The 17720-nt window shown below is 41.3% G+C and overlaps 1 protein-coding gene across 1 annotated transcript; it reads left to right on the plus strand.

Moving 5' to 3' along the window:
* Nucleotides 1–3620: 3620 nt before the first annotated feature.
* On the plus strand, nt 3621–15927 carry IRAK1BP1 (interleukin 1 receptor associated kinase 1 binding protein 1). The gene is made up of 4 exons (XM_075046352.1): nt 3621–3943; nt 10243–10308; nt 14464–14594; nt 15622–15927. Exons 1-4 carry the CDS (start codon nt 3680–3682, stop codon nt 15890–15892), a joined length of 732 nt encoding a protein of 243 aa, XP_074902453.1. The 5' UTR covers nt 3621–3679; the 3' UTR covers nt 15893–15927.
* Nucleotides 15928–17720: the final 1793 nt, after the last annotated feature.

Consider the following 17720-nt stretch of genomic DNA (forward strand, 5'->3'; position numbering starts at 1 on the left):
AATTCAGTAATTTAGAACTCTGACAAATTAATTTCAAATTTTGAAGAAGAATTTTCTATTTTCTCAGACCTAGCCTTCTCAATTTTGAGTCTCTCATGGTTTTGAAAAGGTAACAAATCTGGCTTGCAGTGGATATTTGCCCTACAGAGTGGTTGTCAACACCATGTAAGAAGTGGGTGACTGACCGACTTTGCATAAAACCATTGTAAGGAATAACCAAGTAATACATAGATATGACATAAGGCCTCCATTCATTAAATGCTTTACAGTGCAGTAAGTCAGCATCTGAGACACATGACAGAAAGACATCAGTCAACATGGCTACTGCAAAATGTCCTTTCACAAAAAAGCATTTGGCAGCAGCTTTAACAGAAATTTCCTCCTCACACACATTCCAAATCTCCAAAAATCTTACCTCACTAAATAAATCCAGCTCCATTGCTGAAAGTCATAAGCAATATAGCACTTCACTGCTACCACACAGAAATAGATCCAAACATAAAACCATCTGTTTCCTAAGGAAAAAAACAAATCCCACACACAAATTAGCACCTTCTCCGTCTCTTCATAGTCTTGTTAAGTTTTCAAATTTTTAATTCAACTATGTTAGCAGAATGATATTCACAATTAAATTAGCTTTTCCAACTCTGAAACAACAGTTTAATCCGTCATTTTCAGAAATGTCTCCTACTCAAACTGTAAGTCAGAAAAAGCTTATTATCCATAGATTTGGCTTTATATTCAAATTCAGAGCAACAGACTCTCAACATACCAAAACTGGAGCTTTGCAAAGTACCCTTAAAGAGTGCAAAGTAAAAATGTGGCTATAGTTATTAAATTATCCTTAGTGTATGATGTTCTTACAGTGCATGCTAACTACTCAATAACGCTTGACCTTGTTTCAGAGAAAACTATTTTTCCATAGATTAATTTGCATGCAATGTAATTTTATAACCAGCCTTAGAAAAGGTCTTCTAGGATTCATCCAATTAAGCTCTTAATTATGATAACTTTTTGTAGTATTTCTACAAGACCCACTGTGTTCCTGGAAAGTTAAGGATCATACAGCATTGAATTATGAAGTGCGTAACACATACAAGATTTCATTGCACATCTACATATACGCATGTAACTACTCCAACAGATTTTGTCTGATACAGGCTGTCTTTAGTAGAAGGCAAATCACTTTTAATCAATGGTTAAATCAGAATAGTCTTGAACACACAAAACCAACCTGGAGAATACACAATTTGGCTTCATAACATTATCCGACACTTCTTTAAAAGCTTTATTGATGATTTCTTGATAAGCAGCATTCAATACTTCAAGTGTATCTACTGATATTGTAACATATTTAAGTAAATCCTCTACAAATATCTTGGCTAAACAACAACAAAAAAAAGTACTGCTGTGACAGACTACTTTCAGAAGCATTTTTAACTCCCTGTTTAATGAAAGAATTTGTTTCTGAGGAATAGACATTTATAATTTCCTCTCTACCCATTATCCTTTTACATTTTATTTCTTAAAGTCAGCAATGCCCAGAATTTATTCACGTAAGCTCTGAAATTGATTTATGTTAAGTGGCTAGACACTAATATTTCTGGGTTCCGTTACAAGCTTCTTCCTTGTCTTGTCATATAACTTTGATCAAAGTCAGCTACACTCAAAATTTTAGGAGTGCCTACTTTTGGTTATTCATGCTGAGAAACACGGAGTGTCATCTCCAGAGGTAATGAATACCTAACAGGTTCAATCCATTTCATTTGAAGCTTTAAGTGTTCAGCAAATCTGGAGAGAAAACCAGATTCAAAGACAGAAGACCAAAAAGTGATGAGGCATGCAAAAGTCATTGATACCTCTTAAGGTAGATGTGACATTAATGATGAGAAGTTTGTACAGAATCTTCCTAATGATGGGACATGAAGCACATGGCGCACCAATCAGACTAATGAGGGGAAAAAAGACAGGGCTTCATTTCCCTTAGTATTTCTCTTTCCTGCCACCTCCAAGGAATCTGCATCTGACTTGTAAAATCAGGTCTTGATGTCTTTACATGTCATGTTTTTACCTAGAAGGAGAGTATAGCAATATTTATCTGTATCATGCCACGCAGATTTTCCAATGTTTGCAATGTGAATTCTGAAGGCTGCAAAACCTTGTATAAACATACAGTATCATCAGCTTCCAGCCTCTGTGCCAGTTTCGAGCTTTCAGGTAATCAAAACACAACGTACCACAAATGTAAACAGTAATGATATATCCAAAGTCCTTCCCAAGAATCCTCATACAAATGAGACCAGACATACAGAGCTAATCACTGAGCTAGTCATTTCATAGTCACTCGGACAGGCTGGAGAACTGAGCTGAGAGGCACCTCATGAAGTTCAGCAAGGGGAAACGCCAAATCCCGTGCCTGGGGAAGGAACAACCCCCTGCACCAGTGCACGCTGGGACCTGACTGGCTGGAAAGCAGAAAAGGACTTGGGCGTCCTGGTCGACAAGAAGTGGATCATGCACCCACATGGCAAAGCAGGACAACAGCATCGTGGGCTGGATTAGGATAAGCATTGCCAGCAGGTCGAGGGAGATGATCCTTCCCCTCTGCTCGGCGCTGGTGAGACACACCTGGAGTGCTGGGTCCAGTTCTGGGCTCCCCAGTACAAGGGAGAGATGGACATACTGGAGAGAGTCCAACAAAAGGCGAGGAAGTTGATGAAGAGACTGGAGAATCTCTCCTACGAGGAAGGGCTGAAAGAGCTGGGACTGTACAGCCTGGGAAGAGAAGGCTCTGGGGGATCTTATCAATGTATATAAATGCCTGATGGGAGAGAAGGAAGACAAGGGAGACCGGCTCTTCCCAGTGGTGCCCAGAGACAGGACAGGACACAAGGGACGCAGATTAAAACACGTGAAACTCCACGTGAACATAACAAAACACTTCATTTTTACTGTGAGCGTGGTCAAACACTGGCATGGGTTGCCCAGAGGTGTTGTGGAGTCTCCACCCTCTGAAATACTCAAAGCCCAACTGGACGTGGTCCTGGGCAACCTGCTCTGGCTGACCCTGCTTGGGCCAGGGACTGGACCCCCTCTCAAGAGGCCTCCTCCCGCCTCAAGCAGTTGGCGATTCTCTGAGAAGCCCGGCTGCAACCCTCCACCTTTCCTGAGGAGAGGGCAGCGTTAGCAGGGCTCGGCCAGCAGACATCAGCAAAGCCAACATGTCTGCCGCGAGACCCCTCGGCGGAGAACCAGCAGCATTGACGCCAGAATGGTTTTTCATCCGGACGTGCTGCGGCACAACAAAACCCATCCTTCCCTCCACAGACACCCACTACAGCCCTTTCTCCAGCACTCCTCCTCACACTACTGGGTTGCTCCACACCTTAATACGCTGGGAAAATACGATAACAGGTCAAAACCGGCAGAAACGGGACCGCTTCTCCCAGAGGACGTGCCCCTGCACCCCCCCTGCCCCAGCCTCCCTCAGGGCTGCCGCCCACCCGCCCGCCTCGCTAACTGTCATGGCGGACCCCCCTCGGCGGGCGGCAGCGGGACTTCCGCCTCGGTACCCATCATGGCGGGAAGGCGACCGGGAGCGGAAGGGAGGGCGTCACCTCAGCGCCTCCCCGGCTGCCGCGGGCGCCGGTTGCCATGGTGCCGTGAGGCGCCCGCCGCCATGGCGCTGCCCTCGCCGCCCCCGGCCCGCGTCTTCGCCGAGCTCCTCCCGGCCCCGGCGTCGGTCCCGGCCCCGGCTCCGGCTCCGGCGCCATCCGGGCGGGAGGTGCATGTAAGCGGCAGCGCGGAGCTGAGCGCCGGCCCGGACCGGGCGCGGGTGTCGCTGCGGTTGGGTAGCCGAAAGGAGGCGGCCGGGGCGGCGCGGAGCAGCGTGGCCCGCCGGCTGGAGTACATCGCCCAGAGCGCCCGTCAGCGCGGCGTCCCGGTGAGAGCCGCTGCTCGGTGGAGGGAGGGAGGGTCCTCCGTGGTGCCGGGCTCGGAGCGGGGGAAGCCGGGCTGGGGCAGCCCTGAGGGGAAAGGCGGGAAGACGAGGAGTAACGGGGGGTCGGGAGGCGGCAGGGCCGCGGAAAAGGTGGAATGTGGCCCCTCGGGGCTCTCCGACGGGTCGGTCGTTCGGCGTCTCAAAACCGCCCTGCTTCGACTGTTTTCGCCGGCTGGTGTGGTACGGCCTCCTCACGGACTGACGGCGGTCCGCGGCGGCGTCCCTTCACCTACACGTCCGCGGGAGTGGCGGTGTGACTGTGGGATGACCGCAGCGTAGCGGCAGGCGCCGACGCAGCTTTCTCCTCTTTTTCTTCTTCCCTTTAAGTAGAGAGGTATGAAAGGACGCGAGGCGTGATCAAGGTGGCTGAAGTGACAGAAGCCCCGTGTGGACTCAGAAAGTTCCTTGACCGTTACACGGTTTTTGGCCTCGGGAAGTCGTTTTGTGGCAACGAGAAAAGCATAGTCTTGCCTTGAAAGCTTTGTCCGCGCTGTAAATGCTCCGTAAGGGTGGTACTTGTCCTAGCAATCGTGCTGCTGATGGTTTTGGATTTTATAAAACGGTTTTGGGCAGTGTTCCACACCTAGGACCCTTAAAACCACTACAAAGCTGATCTTTGATGGAATAAGTGGTTGCTTTTGAAATTTACTTACCGTTGGAGGTCCCTGGGAAATTTGTGCTTTTTTAGTGTATTCACAAACAAGCTGGGGAAAAGGGAGGTGACAGACTTTGCTATCAACACCAAATTATTCAATGTAGTAAAAACGAAAAAATTGCAGAAGGGTTTAATGATACTGCATGATGTTACAGGGGAATTCAGTGTAAGTAAATGCAAAGTAAGAGATAAGTTACCTGGCCTGAACAGTGATATGCTTACAGTGAAATGGCATGCACAGGTCTCAAAAGCTGCATGCGTTTAAAGAGCTGGCTCCAACTCCTCCCCCCAACCCCCAGGATTTACTGTTTTCTTTTAAAACTGATGGTGATGCTGTCTTTTTTTTTTCTGCAGTAGCCTAGTAGAGCATTTGTTCAGGAATAAAGAAGAGAATAAAAGGACCCCTTAACCCCTGATTTAGGAAAAGGTGATATTGCAGCTATGGGACTAGAAGGCAAGGAGACAGGAGGCTGCTGTGGGCTAGCCATGTGATCCTGCTCCCTGCATTTTTCCCCTTTGCACAGTTGGGTGCGCGTCTGTCATGGGGAGCATGATTCCGTTGCCATCAGAATTACTTGTTCAGTCAGAAACCACGCATTTTTGTATGGGATTACAGGTTGAATGCATTCAGTTTCTATTAAGTGAGTTAATAGGAGTTTAAAGTCAGAAGACAAGGCAACTCATCATGCATTCATTTTTATTAGTAGAGAAAATTATAAGCTTTGTACCCACCACTGTGGTGACCTATCAGATCATGGGGTATTTTTCATCCTGGCTGCAATTAAATAGCTCCTCAGAGTGTGGATAGGTAAGAAAAGATAGTTGCAGATATTTAACCTACAGTGAATCTGAATAACTGACTTCCACGTTTGACGTGAGCCTGATTGAATTAGGATAGTATAGAGCATTCGACACGTGGCGGATGGCACACAAAAGGAGTAGGCAGGATGTGAAATAAGTGAGTGTGCTTTAGAGGGGCTCTGTGCACTACTTCAGGCTAGAAAAAAGAATTGCAAAATGAAGTATGACCTGGACAAGCAAATGGTTATATTTGGGTATATGCAGTCAGATTCAGAAATGTAATGGGACCAGGTAAGCAGTGGTGGTGTGACCTAGGGGGAGAGTGGACTATTTTTACAACGTCAGAGCATTCAGTGTCTTATCAGACTTATAATAATTTCACAGTAATCTTTTGCTGTTTCAGAGATGCCATGCATTGTAGAATGGAAATGTTAGTTTTTTCTACTTACTTGAGGGACTGTGAAATGCTGCTTAAGTTGTGGGTTTCTCAGTGTTAGCAAAGTGTTAGCTCTAGGGAACTCTGAGAAAAACAACATGAAGTTTTTTGGGGTTTGTTTTTCAGAGTAGTTCCCTGCGGTATAATTTTTAGTGCTTTGTTCCATCCAATTTTAAATCACTCCACTGCTGGAGCTTTTATTTGCCTTGTAGCTTTTCTACTGACAACTCTCACTGCTGGCAATTTGTTCTTAACTGCATTTGCTAACATCACTTGTAGCTAATACCATTCTAGACCACTGTAAAATTAATATCTCTTCACAATCTCCATACAGTTCTAGTTTTTGCAAGCTTATCTAAGGCCTCTTTAGAAATTGGCTGGCTATTCTATATATTTATTTTTAATTAATCTGTAGAACAATTTCCTTAACCCTTGTTGTTGCTATCATAGGAAGGCTGTGAGATCAGAAGTGCATAACCTTTGCAGCAGCAGGAGCTTGCATTAGCAGCTTGTCAGGATGCCTGGGGGCAGCACCTAATTTCCATATATATTTACACAGGATTTTAATCAGAAATAGATGCACATAGTAGCATTTATTTATAGAGTGCTGTAAGTATATGCAGCACTTCAGAGCACAGAATCTGCTTTGAAGGCTGCAGGGAAAGTAAAATCAATGGGGAAACCAATCTCTCTTACTCAGCCCAGCTGCTCAAAAGTAATGTTTTTTTCTCTTTCTCTAGAAGCAAACTGATTTTATATTTACCACCTGTGATTTATGTGGGGAGTGGTGTGGAGATGACATTTGTTTTCTTTACTCACTGTATCTAACAATTGGCATTGGCCATCTTGTTTAAAAATAACTGTGATAATATTTGTTGTACCGGTCAGAGTATTTATTTAACAAAATAAAGCAGTTCACAAACTATATCCAGTTGACTCCGGCTTAGAGTTTTTCTGTACTGGGATATATCCTTGGATATATGTGCAATATTCTCCATATTTTGAGCTTGTTATTTAGGAGTCACAGTTATGGATGCACATCCATACAGTCAGTGAAAAAAAAAGATTTTGAAGTTTTGCTCACTCAGTTACAAAATCTTCCAATTTCAATATCTCCTTGAATAAGAAATGTAGAAACCTGCATAAGGCGTCACTTTTTTTAGAGTACTGCATATTTTAAGAAATATCCCAAAGCATCCTTACATTTGCTGAGTACAAATCTGATTTTTACCTTTCTTAATGAATGGACATTAAGCAGCAGAAACTTCTTCACCGTAGATTTTTAGGCTGTCATTCTGTCCGTCTAATGCCAAACAGAAGAGTCAGAGAGGATGAGAGGCTGGGGTGCATGCTGACTGTAGGTGCTGATCATCCGTAACTGTCCGGGGACACTATGATGGATGGACTGTTAGGAGATACGAGTATACATCAAGACTCTCATTACCCATTTCTTTAGTACTAAGAATAAAAACGCTATGTTGAGGTGGAAGAAGTGAACTCTTTTATTTGTTTAAATACCTTCATTTTTTCATAATGTAAAGTTATACTGGATATATCAGTGCAAATGTACAAGTAAATTTTAAGACTTGTTTCCGGGTGTCTCCAGATTTTTTTATTTATAACTACACATATCAGCGTAGCTTACCACAATGGTGCATTAGCGTATGTTTCCAAACTATAAACACTTTCCCTTGCTAAGGCTGGTCTTGTGTTTCATAAAAAGGTCTCACAGGTTTGTTAACTCAGTAACTGGGAGCAGAACATATAACTTTATGTGCAGATAGGCTTTTCTCGTAGTGTATTGTTATATAGCTGTCTCCTTGAAGTGTGCTTTTGCTAAATTTTCTATTTAGTCTTTTCCCTGTTCTGGGGAAAGGAGTCATTCCTGTAAACAGCGATGGTGTCGTGAGGGTGGACACGATGGTCCTGTGAAGAAGATATTGTTCAGAAATAGCAGATAGGGAGGAGGAAGGGCTATGTAAGATTTTGTTCTGTTGAAAAGAAGGAAAATACAAGGCAAAGCACAGTTCTAGACTTGATATTATAAGCTCAGTGGGATATTGACTGTCTTTTTCATTTTTGTTTATAGAGTACCTGCAGTAGTGGTGGTTCATGTCACTGCTGGCTCAGAAAATGGGCTAAATAAGCAGAATGCAAGTGCAGTTCTGTTAAGGATTGTTCAATGGCTTCTGGGGTAATTGAGTTATCACATAACAATGTTATATTTATTTAATTTTCCTACTGTGATTCTTGGCCCACAGATTTAGAAAGTAGAGAAAGTTATTCCAGAAGTCCAGAATACCTGAGACATCAGAAGTATAGCTTTCCGTAAGTCACAGTGAAAACTTTTTTTCCTGTGGCTACTGCAATCAAATGGATAGTTCCTCAGCCAACATATGAACAGTAGGCATAGCAGTAGGAAAAAAAGCCTTTTGCTTTTGATGTAGTCGAAGTCCTGATTCCAATTTAAAATTCTATCATCACCTACCTGTCTTTTCCCTATCTTTGTCCAAACACCCCCTGAACAGGAACGAAGTATCTAGCAGAAGATGTATCACAGGAGGCCACCTTGTTATGACTTCAGCAATTATTTCGTCAATTTATCTTCAATAACACGTACAGCTACTGTCAAATCTGGTGGGATAAAAATTAGCTGTAAGGAAAATTTTGTAATGGATGGCACAAAATGATCTTTCACTCCGATTGCATTGATCTTGCAATAGTGCCTGGAGCCACAGGATGGCACTGTCCTTAAATACACGGGGAGCTTGTGGAGGGCAAAACCAAATCAAAAGACCTTAATCCGTTCAGCAGGAAAGAACTTTTGTTTAAAAAGGATTAAGGAGCGGGGACAAGGAAAAACAAATGCACTTCTGTGTTTACTTTAAAGTTTTATTACAGTATAGTTATTTCTGTAAAATATGAGTTGTAGAAGAAAGCTTTTCTGTGTGGTTAATTCTATGAGATACATAAGAGCTCTAGAAAAAACCTTTCTTGTCAATTGTAATTGGATTCTATCATAAATAGTAAGATTGCTCCATTTTGTAAATTAAATGAGGAGTTGGTGCTGGACTGACTTGAGCGCTCTTTAGCAAACCACAGCCAGCCACGCTGCCAAAGTACCTCAAACCTATGACTGCAAAAGGGGAAATATGTTTTTTAGGGACTAACTGGCCCTGATCCTTGCCCTTGCTAGAAGAGATTATCCAAAAATAGGACTGTTGTGCTTGAATATGAGCACTGCCAATCAATCATAAAATTAAAATTTCAAAATTTCTTTCTTGTAGGCTGCTGTGCAATGGTAATTATGGATCTAATTTCCATATGATATTTTAAAAGGAAAATGCTTCTCGTGATTAATGTCATTTATATAAAACTTACGCAGGCATGCTACATGATAAACTTGAAGATTTGAGCCTCTGTAGGAAATATTCTGACGCAAAGCATCTTTTGAAATGTGTTGACACTGAAAGCAAATACTGTTTTCCTGTACAAATAAATTTAGTAAGTAAAACTTTTTCAGCAATTGGAAGGCTTAGTATCTGCTTTCCTACGGTTCCTGGGTATTAAATGCAAAGTTATATTTACAGTTAAATTGAAAACTGTGCTTTTTGTTGTGTTATAGTAATTTTACAATAAATTGTTCATCCAAACTGTTTACTGAAGAGCAAAGTGGGTGAAAGAAATGTGATTGTTACACTGCTAGCAAGCTGGTCAAATATTCAGATGTAACTGGAGTTATTCTGTATCTTAGTTCAGTGTCTTATTTATAAGTTTTAACAGGATTCGCTAGTGCTCTGTGCAGCCATTATGTTGAATAATGTACCTGCTGTTAATGCAAAAGTGTCACTGGTGGAATAACCTCTTTTAAGGGTTACCATTCTGCCAGAATAACCAGTGCTCAGTCATTGTTCACATCACCTTGCTACAAGCTGCTACTCTTAAAATATCTTAAAATAGGGGCCTGAAAAGCACTTTTCACATACTAACTTTCTGAAAACAATTGAAGCTTCTAGTTTTTTGAACCAGGTGAATTTACTGTTACACACTGATACACACAGCTTCTAGCTAGCAGTCACTTTTAAGACCCAATTGTTTTCTTCAAGTGAATAGCAGCGAAATTACATTATAGAGCTACTGTATAATTTACTTTAAATAATGTCAAGAAGTCTTTAACACCCAGCTAATTCTTAACTGATGAGATTTGCATGGAAAATTCCAAGTTTCTGTTGCTAAGTCATAAGTAATAATCCCAAACAGTTAAACTTTTACAGGACGCCATGAACATACATTTCCAACAGATGGTTAATTTCTGTCTTTTAAGATTATATTCTTGTACTTCTGTTTTAGGAAGAAAATATGACTGTAACAGAGGATTTCAGTAGAGTAGAAAATACTTACCAAATGGAAGCAGAGGTATGTATTCAACCTAACCAAAAATAATAACAAAAAAAGAATAAGAAATGTTGCAAATTGCAGACTGTCTTTCCTCATACTGAGAAGTAGATGTTCTCTACAGTAACGGCAGCATAGTCCAAAGAAACTATTGAAGGACTGCAGTTTAAAGCGGAGTTCAGCTGCAGTCTTCTGTTGTGTGCAGAATCTGTTTTCTGCTACTATAATATAAAAGGAATTATTTTCTTGTCAGATTAATATGTGCTTTTTAAATATTATACGATGCTACAGAAGGGAATATTTGGTTCTGGGGCTCTAAGGTGGTTGTTCTGCATCAGTGTAAGCTCTCCTTCACCCATAGCCCTTCCTGCCCTCTGCTTTTTGCAGGGAGTTGTACTTAGGTGATCAGGTGATAGGTCAGTTCAGAAAGCTGCTCTAGTTAACAACTTTTTTTTTCCCAGGTTAGCTTTTCTTTTTTCCACTATTTTAGCTCCCTGAACTGGAGGCAATGCAAGGCAGAGGACAAGAGTGGATGGGGGACAACAGTGGCATGGCAGCCCTAATCTAGATCTGTTTAAGCCACAGTTGAACAGCACCTGGACTTTGATCTATTCTACACGACTCTGCCATCAGCTTGCTGCAAGTAAAGCAAAGCTAATTGTTTCCTAGGTAATTGACTTGGAATTCTGTAGGTAAAAAGTGCTGCGTGAAAGCTAAATATTATGGGAATAATCCCATTTACTTCAGAAGCAACTCAAGGGAGCATATTTTTGCACATTCATGCTATAGTAAGAAATAAATGCTGTGCTGGAAACATTCACTGAGGGAAATGATGTGTTTTCAGTCACTGGATCTTTTTAGACCATCAAACTTTAATCACTACCCAGCAAATTTACAGATTCTTATGAAGTAAACCTGGAAGCCTGCAATAAAATGATAGCTGTTTCATAGAGCTGTTGTTTACAATCCCCTAAAACAGGGTTCATCTTCTTTAGTTTGCTTACTTTAAGGCATATTCTCATGTAAATAATAGCAATAAATACAGAAATAACAATTCAGAGAACAAAATTTGGATTTCAAAATGAGACTTAAGATACTTAAATGGTATGCATCAGTGTCCTGAATGACTTTAACTTCAAAACATAGACACCTGCTATCATGAGAGCTTAAATCACCATGTTTTTTAGATGAGCTGTACTTAAAAATTAACAAATCTATATTGAATTATTAAATTATTATTTAGGCTACAGACAACCTTAGGCTTATAACTTCAGTCTTAACTGGTAACTTAACCAATCGTCTCTCTTCTGCTATTATTTTTTATACAACAAAGATTGTACGTGGAAAGCTAATCACATGGATTTAGTGTTCATTTGTAGGCAACTTGGACCAGCTGTAATTGCTGTTCAAAAGCTGTATGGTTGCCTAGGACCTGGGTGTCAGAAATTGAAAAATCTAGCCATAGTACTGCTGGTTTGGCTGCCCTGTACACTTAAGTAGCAGTATGGTCGCTCTTTATGCAGAGATTAGTTTCTCCTTGCTTCCCCCTTTATGTACGTACTTGTTTCATTAGTGCAGCTTCATAAACCAATGAAGTTCCATTGACCAGCGTGTTTGCATACTTTAGCAATATAAATGAATTTAAAATTAATTTCCATTTGCTTCTTTACTAGAGAGTTTGCCATTATATTTGTGTTATATGTAAAGTCATGGAAGTCATGCATTATTTCATTCTATAAACTCTTTTTACCATTTGTCTACTGAAAGAGTTTTGAGAAGACTGAAGAAATTCCAGACAAATAGCTATTTTAAGGTACAATTAAGAATTCAAGATGCACTTTCAACTGCAGGGAGATAAATTTTAATTCATGCTATAACAAAGGAAAATATGCAGAAGAATGAAGTTGTTTATGAGATCACAAAGCTCTGTAATTTCTTAATCATAATAGTTCATTTATTGCATAATGATCTCATGGGATGAAGATTATGTTGGTTTTGTGCATTTCTTAATATACTTGCCTCCTTATAGACCATAACTTCATGTCCTTTACAGCCTTACTCAGACCTTACAATGTCCATAATGGTTTTTTATACCCTCATATTCCTTTTTTACACTTTTTAACCTTAATCATAATTTTATTGAAGAATTTGAAACACTTCTTTGCACTTTAATTCTCAGGTATCCTCTGTAAATGTAAGTGGAATTTATTGCATCTAGCTCCAAATGAAAACTGTGATTTTTAGGAGGAAAAAAGAACAAAATTCACAGCTATTGCTCAGTTGTTTTCTGCCCCTGAGGGTATCTGATTACATGCTGCTTTTTTAACAACAAAGTTCCTGAGTGCCCAGAACTGCCCCAGTCTGAGCAGCTTATCTCTTGCCTTAGACCCACAGTTCTTTTGTTTGATCATTCTATGTCTCATCCCCTTGAGGGAACTAATCTTGTAAACACTGATAGCCATCTGGAAAACACTGTGACAGTCCTCATAGTGAGACTTTCAACTTTCCACAAAATGCAACTATGACAGTTTTTTGGCAAAACGCTACAAGAAGATGTGTGCTTTTTATACATGGCAAGAACTCCCACTAAAGAAAGAAATCTAGGTTTAGGCTCATCTTCAGTCTTTGTTCAAACTGGTACTGCACCCTCCAGAAAGTGATCCAACCCCCAAGTTATGGACAAAGGGTGTGCAGCTAAGATTAAGATGCAGACTTGGTGCAGTTTTGCACAACAGGTGTGACCCTTTGTTGTTGTAGGAGATGGAATTACCCTGCCACTCCATCATGCTCAGGTTTTAAGGACTTATGTCCAGCTTTGGCTCAGCTGTGTGAAGAACTACTGAGCCAGTTCAAGGATTCAAGCCAGGATGAGGTACATGTACTGTGCTGAGAGGCTACCAAGGGTAACAAGACGTGTGCATTAATTACTTTGTGATAATTGTTGATATCCATTTTTTACCTTACCCTGTATATGAAGTAGCTCCCTCCTCTCTTACTGGGAGATTCAACTTCCTTGAATTACCTCATTTTCCACAAGGTAAATCTATGGTATGCACACAGGAAGCTACCGCAGTGCAGCTGACATGCCATAACTTGGACTTCTGCACCATACACCTTTATTGGGATACATTGCTGTAAGGACTGCAGCAATCACAGGGGTGACTGGACGTCACAGGGAATTTGCTTTACCACGGCTTTTTTTCTTGCCCTCCTGTTGAAGCTGTGCAAAAAGAAAGGAAAGAGTCAGGGATAAGAGAGGTGAGCCTGACTTGGTGGTGAGAGCACTTAACTGGGAAGTGAAGATGAGGGTATAGTCCTATAAAAGAGTTTGGGACCCAGGATTTCTGATTCCTGAATGCTGTAGCAGCTTGGCATCATTGCTTCCCTCGTGGCGACTGTGCTCTGCCACAGAAAAAGGCTGGCTCCTGCCTGGAAAGTCACCACCTCGCTGGCACTTCCCTGCAAGGAAGGCTGTAGGGCTCTGGATCCAGGGCTGATGATAGTGATGCCTGCTTTGTAGTACTTGGGAAAGCAGCTGAATTCCTGCTGCATCTGTATTTAATGTTTCTTACTGCCAAAGCCACAGACCACTAGATGTTTAAACTGTTTTTAATCCAAGTCTGAAGTGCCCTGTTCTCTGTAGGCACTGGAGTGAGTCTTCAGCCAATACAGGGTTTTGAGCCCGCTGCAAGCTGGACTGGGCTAGGTTTAGTTTAGTCTCATAGTTTAGGTTTCTTGAACCTAATGCTTGGAATTAAAATCTAGTTGTCCTTCCTGGACAATGGTTTCCATATCATTTTGCTTGGGCTTCTGCATAATTAACATCTAGTAATCTGAGTAAGGAAGAGCCGGGATGCATCTAGTCACATGTCCCAAAGAGCACATTCATGCTTCAGATTGCCTACATACCAAGAACGCTGTACTTCCTGACAAAAGAGCATTTCTTAATCCTCAATTTTAAACTGTTTTATGAACTTTGTTCTGTTGCAAACCTAATGATAGACTTTAGGGCTATATAAAAGTGTTGTAAGTAAATAAATGTTGGAGTTATATACAGGACTAGTATGCTTAGTTAGTTTGTACATATCTGGCTTTATACTGGTTTAAATACAAGTGTTGAGTCATAGGGGAAAAATGAAAAAAAATTACTTCTGTGATGTCTGTGTTTACTCCCAGGTCTGTATTATATTCAGTGATTTTGGAAAAATGCAGAATGTTTGCAATCTACTCATTGAAAAGTTAGGAACCTCTGTTACCATCAGTCCACCTCATTTCTACCACACACCAGAAGCTGTAGACACCCTTCGGTAAGTTCTCTCTTATGTCACAAATTTACACCCTTAGATAACTGTTAATATGAATACATAATTTATACTGTTTGTAATAGGAGCAAATAGTTTCCTTCATACCTATTAAAATTTATGTTCAAAGATTTCAGTATTTGTTTTAAATATAACTTACAAATTAATGCCGTTCAACCTAGAAGATACAGCTTGTTCTTTTTACAGTGTCCCTGTGCAAAAGTAGAATGTAGTAAAAAATATTTTCCTGCTGATTACCATTGGGAGTATAATCTACTGTGAATATTAGGTCAACAGAATTTGACTTTGGTTACATCAGCAAGTATAGATTTAATTTGTATTTATTCATGAAGGTACAAGTGTGTTACCAGGTGTTGATAGAATAATTCTAAGTACCCTTGCCAATTCCCATTACTCTTAGCTGCTGACATGACCTGAAAAGAACCATGTACGGTGCCTGTTCAGCACCGAAACATGAAGCTCATGGACTTGATATTTTTGGCGTTAACTATTCAACGTCCTGCTTCTCACATTGGCAGGGCAGAGAGAAGTTTAATCTTGGTTTGGGTTTTGCCTCTTTAAAGAAAAGAATCATGCCTGCTCCAAGAAGCAAGCTCAACTAGCTGCTGCTAATGTTCTGGAGATGTCGGAAGTGTATCTGTCTGTCTCAAAGGCATCTACACAGGAGTCTGGAAATCAAGCCAGTGAGGTTTAACGTGCTAGTATGCCTTACAGCTGGGCCACCCAAACGCCTGGAGCAAGGGTTGAACTCTTGCTCTGCACCACACACCACAGATGCCTGCAGCATATAGGTGTTAGAAATGCTCGACCCTAGCTGATGAGGATGCTGATACTCCCTCCGCACACCCCTCCCTCAAACTCCGAAACTACCACCCCGAAGCTGGGGGAAGGTGATGTGCCTTACATCTATGCAGTTAGAAAAGCTGAGGCGTTAAAAACAAAAATGCTTGACAGGAATACTTGTACATCAGTTGGCCCTGCTTGTTACTGTGCTGCTTTTTCTACCTCTCAGCCGTCAAGTATGTGTGGCAGCTGTTGGAAACACACGGCGGAAAGCTCAAGAAGTCTGTCGACTCTTTGGCCAGTCATTGGGAAAACCTTTATTAATAAGAGAAGAAGAAACAAAAGAATGGGGAGGCCACATAGACAGTCATCTATCAAACTCCCCAGATTCACTGACTCTGCAGGAAAGAATCCAGAATGCTACTGCTTATGCTTCTTGTAGAGTGTTTGCTGTGTTTGAGATAAAGGGAAAAGAAAACAGAAGAACCAAGTTGCTCTAGGAACTTTTGAATCCTACACATTTTCTTAATAAAGTTTTTATGCTTTGAGTTTTTTGTTGTTTTTTACTTTATTCTTATTGTAGCAAGTATTGTTAAGAGAAGATACTAAGAATGAGGTTTGTGTAGTGAGCCAAAGTAGAGGGTTTCTTGACATATCTGTCCAGGTGCAAAAAAGTAGACTAACTCTTCTCTTGAGTACTGCTTTTAGCTCTGGGGCCCCCAACATAAGAAGGACATGGACCTGTTGGAGGAAGTCCAGAGGAGGGCCATGAAGATGATCAGCGGGCTGGAGCACGTCTCCTGTGAAGACAGGCTGAGAGAGTTGAGGTTTTTTAGCCTGGAGAAGAGAAGGCTCTGGGGAGACCGTATAGGAGCCTTCCAGTACTTAAAGGGGGCCTACAGGAAAGATGGGGAGGGACTCTTTATCTGGGAGTCTAGTGATAGGATGAAGGGTGATGGTTTTAAACTGAAAGAGGGTAGATTTAGATTAGATATTAGGAAGAAACTCCTTACTGTGAGGGTGGTGAGGCACTGGCACAGGTTGCCCAGAGAGGCTGTGGCTGCCCCATCCCTGGCAGTGTCCAAGGCCAGGCTGGATGGGGCTTTGAGCAACCTGGTGTAGTGGAAGGTGTCCCTGCCCATGGCAGGGGGTTGGAACTAGATGGTCTTTAAGGTCCCTTCCAACCCAAACGGTTCTGTGCATGCTTTTGTAGAGAGAGTAGTCAAAGTATTGCAGGATTTACCTACTACAGCCCTCCCCAGAAATATTTCAGTTCCTGTTACCCTTCATTTAGCTCTATCCCCTAAAATTAAGGTTACAGTTAATTCTGAAAGTACAGCTCTTAACTGTTTAGTTTCTTCCTCTGGCCCCTGTAAAAGGGCAAGATATTTGATGTGCAAAACCTTTGGTACTCCTCACTGAAAATGGGCTATATTTAAACCTTTCCTCCCAAAGCTGGAAGGAAATTAATCCCCGTCCCGAGTCATGGTAAACTGAACATGCAGTGTGTTTGCTTCTAATAAAATGGATTGTTCAATATATAACATGCTTAGGAATGTTTTATTTCATCATAGGAAAAAATATACATGAATTTTATCCTGGTGTCTTATTTGCTCAAGTTTAAAAAGGAAATACAAACACAAGTACTTCAGTCATGAGGATAGTTTTTTTCAACCATGGCTGCATAATGTATTTTGATCCATCATATCCACTGAAATAGGCTTTTGTATCAGGGTGATATACCTGAGAAAATATTTCAGTTGAATAAGCACCAGAATTAGCGATAAATACAAACTGATACTTAAAAGAATCATTAAAGTTACTACAGTTACCTTTTTGAAAACTCCTGATTAGTTTTTAAATACATTACATACATAGAGTTACTTTCAGTGGGATTTTCCATGTACCTTAACCTAATTTCTGTCATCAGAACAGTGGTGTTCTCAAAGTACTGTACAAACGTTGAACCTATCTCATGAGATACTACATGCTAGATCTACACCGGCATTGATGTTTTGAAGTTGGCACTATTTCTTATTGAAGTAGTTGCCACTCATTTGTTGCTGATAGAGCTATTTGTTACTTTTTTCAGCTGGATCAGTTATCTAATCCAATTAGGCAGCAGGAACAGTAAAGAAGCAGTTGGGGAAATGCTGAAGTCACACCAAGCTGATGGCCTTAGGTTCCACGATGTCCAACTTGAAGGTTCGAATCCACAAAGGGCAATGTGTCAGGATGCAGAAAGCCTACAGTGAGGGGGTTAGGACTGTCAACTGGGAAAGGGTTAGGACAAGTCTAAGCATTTTCCCATTAGTCTCATCTCTTCAG

Source organism: Buteo buteo, chromosome 15 (genome assembly GCF_964188355.1).
Source record: "Buteo buteo chromosome 15, bButBut1.hap1.1, whole genome shotgun sequence".
In the NCBI taxonomy this organism is placed as follows: domain Eukaryota; kingdom Metazoa; phylum Chordata; class Aves; order Accipitriformes; family Accipitridae; genus Buteo; species Buteo buteo.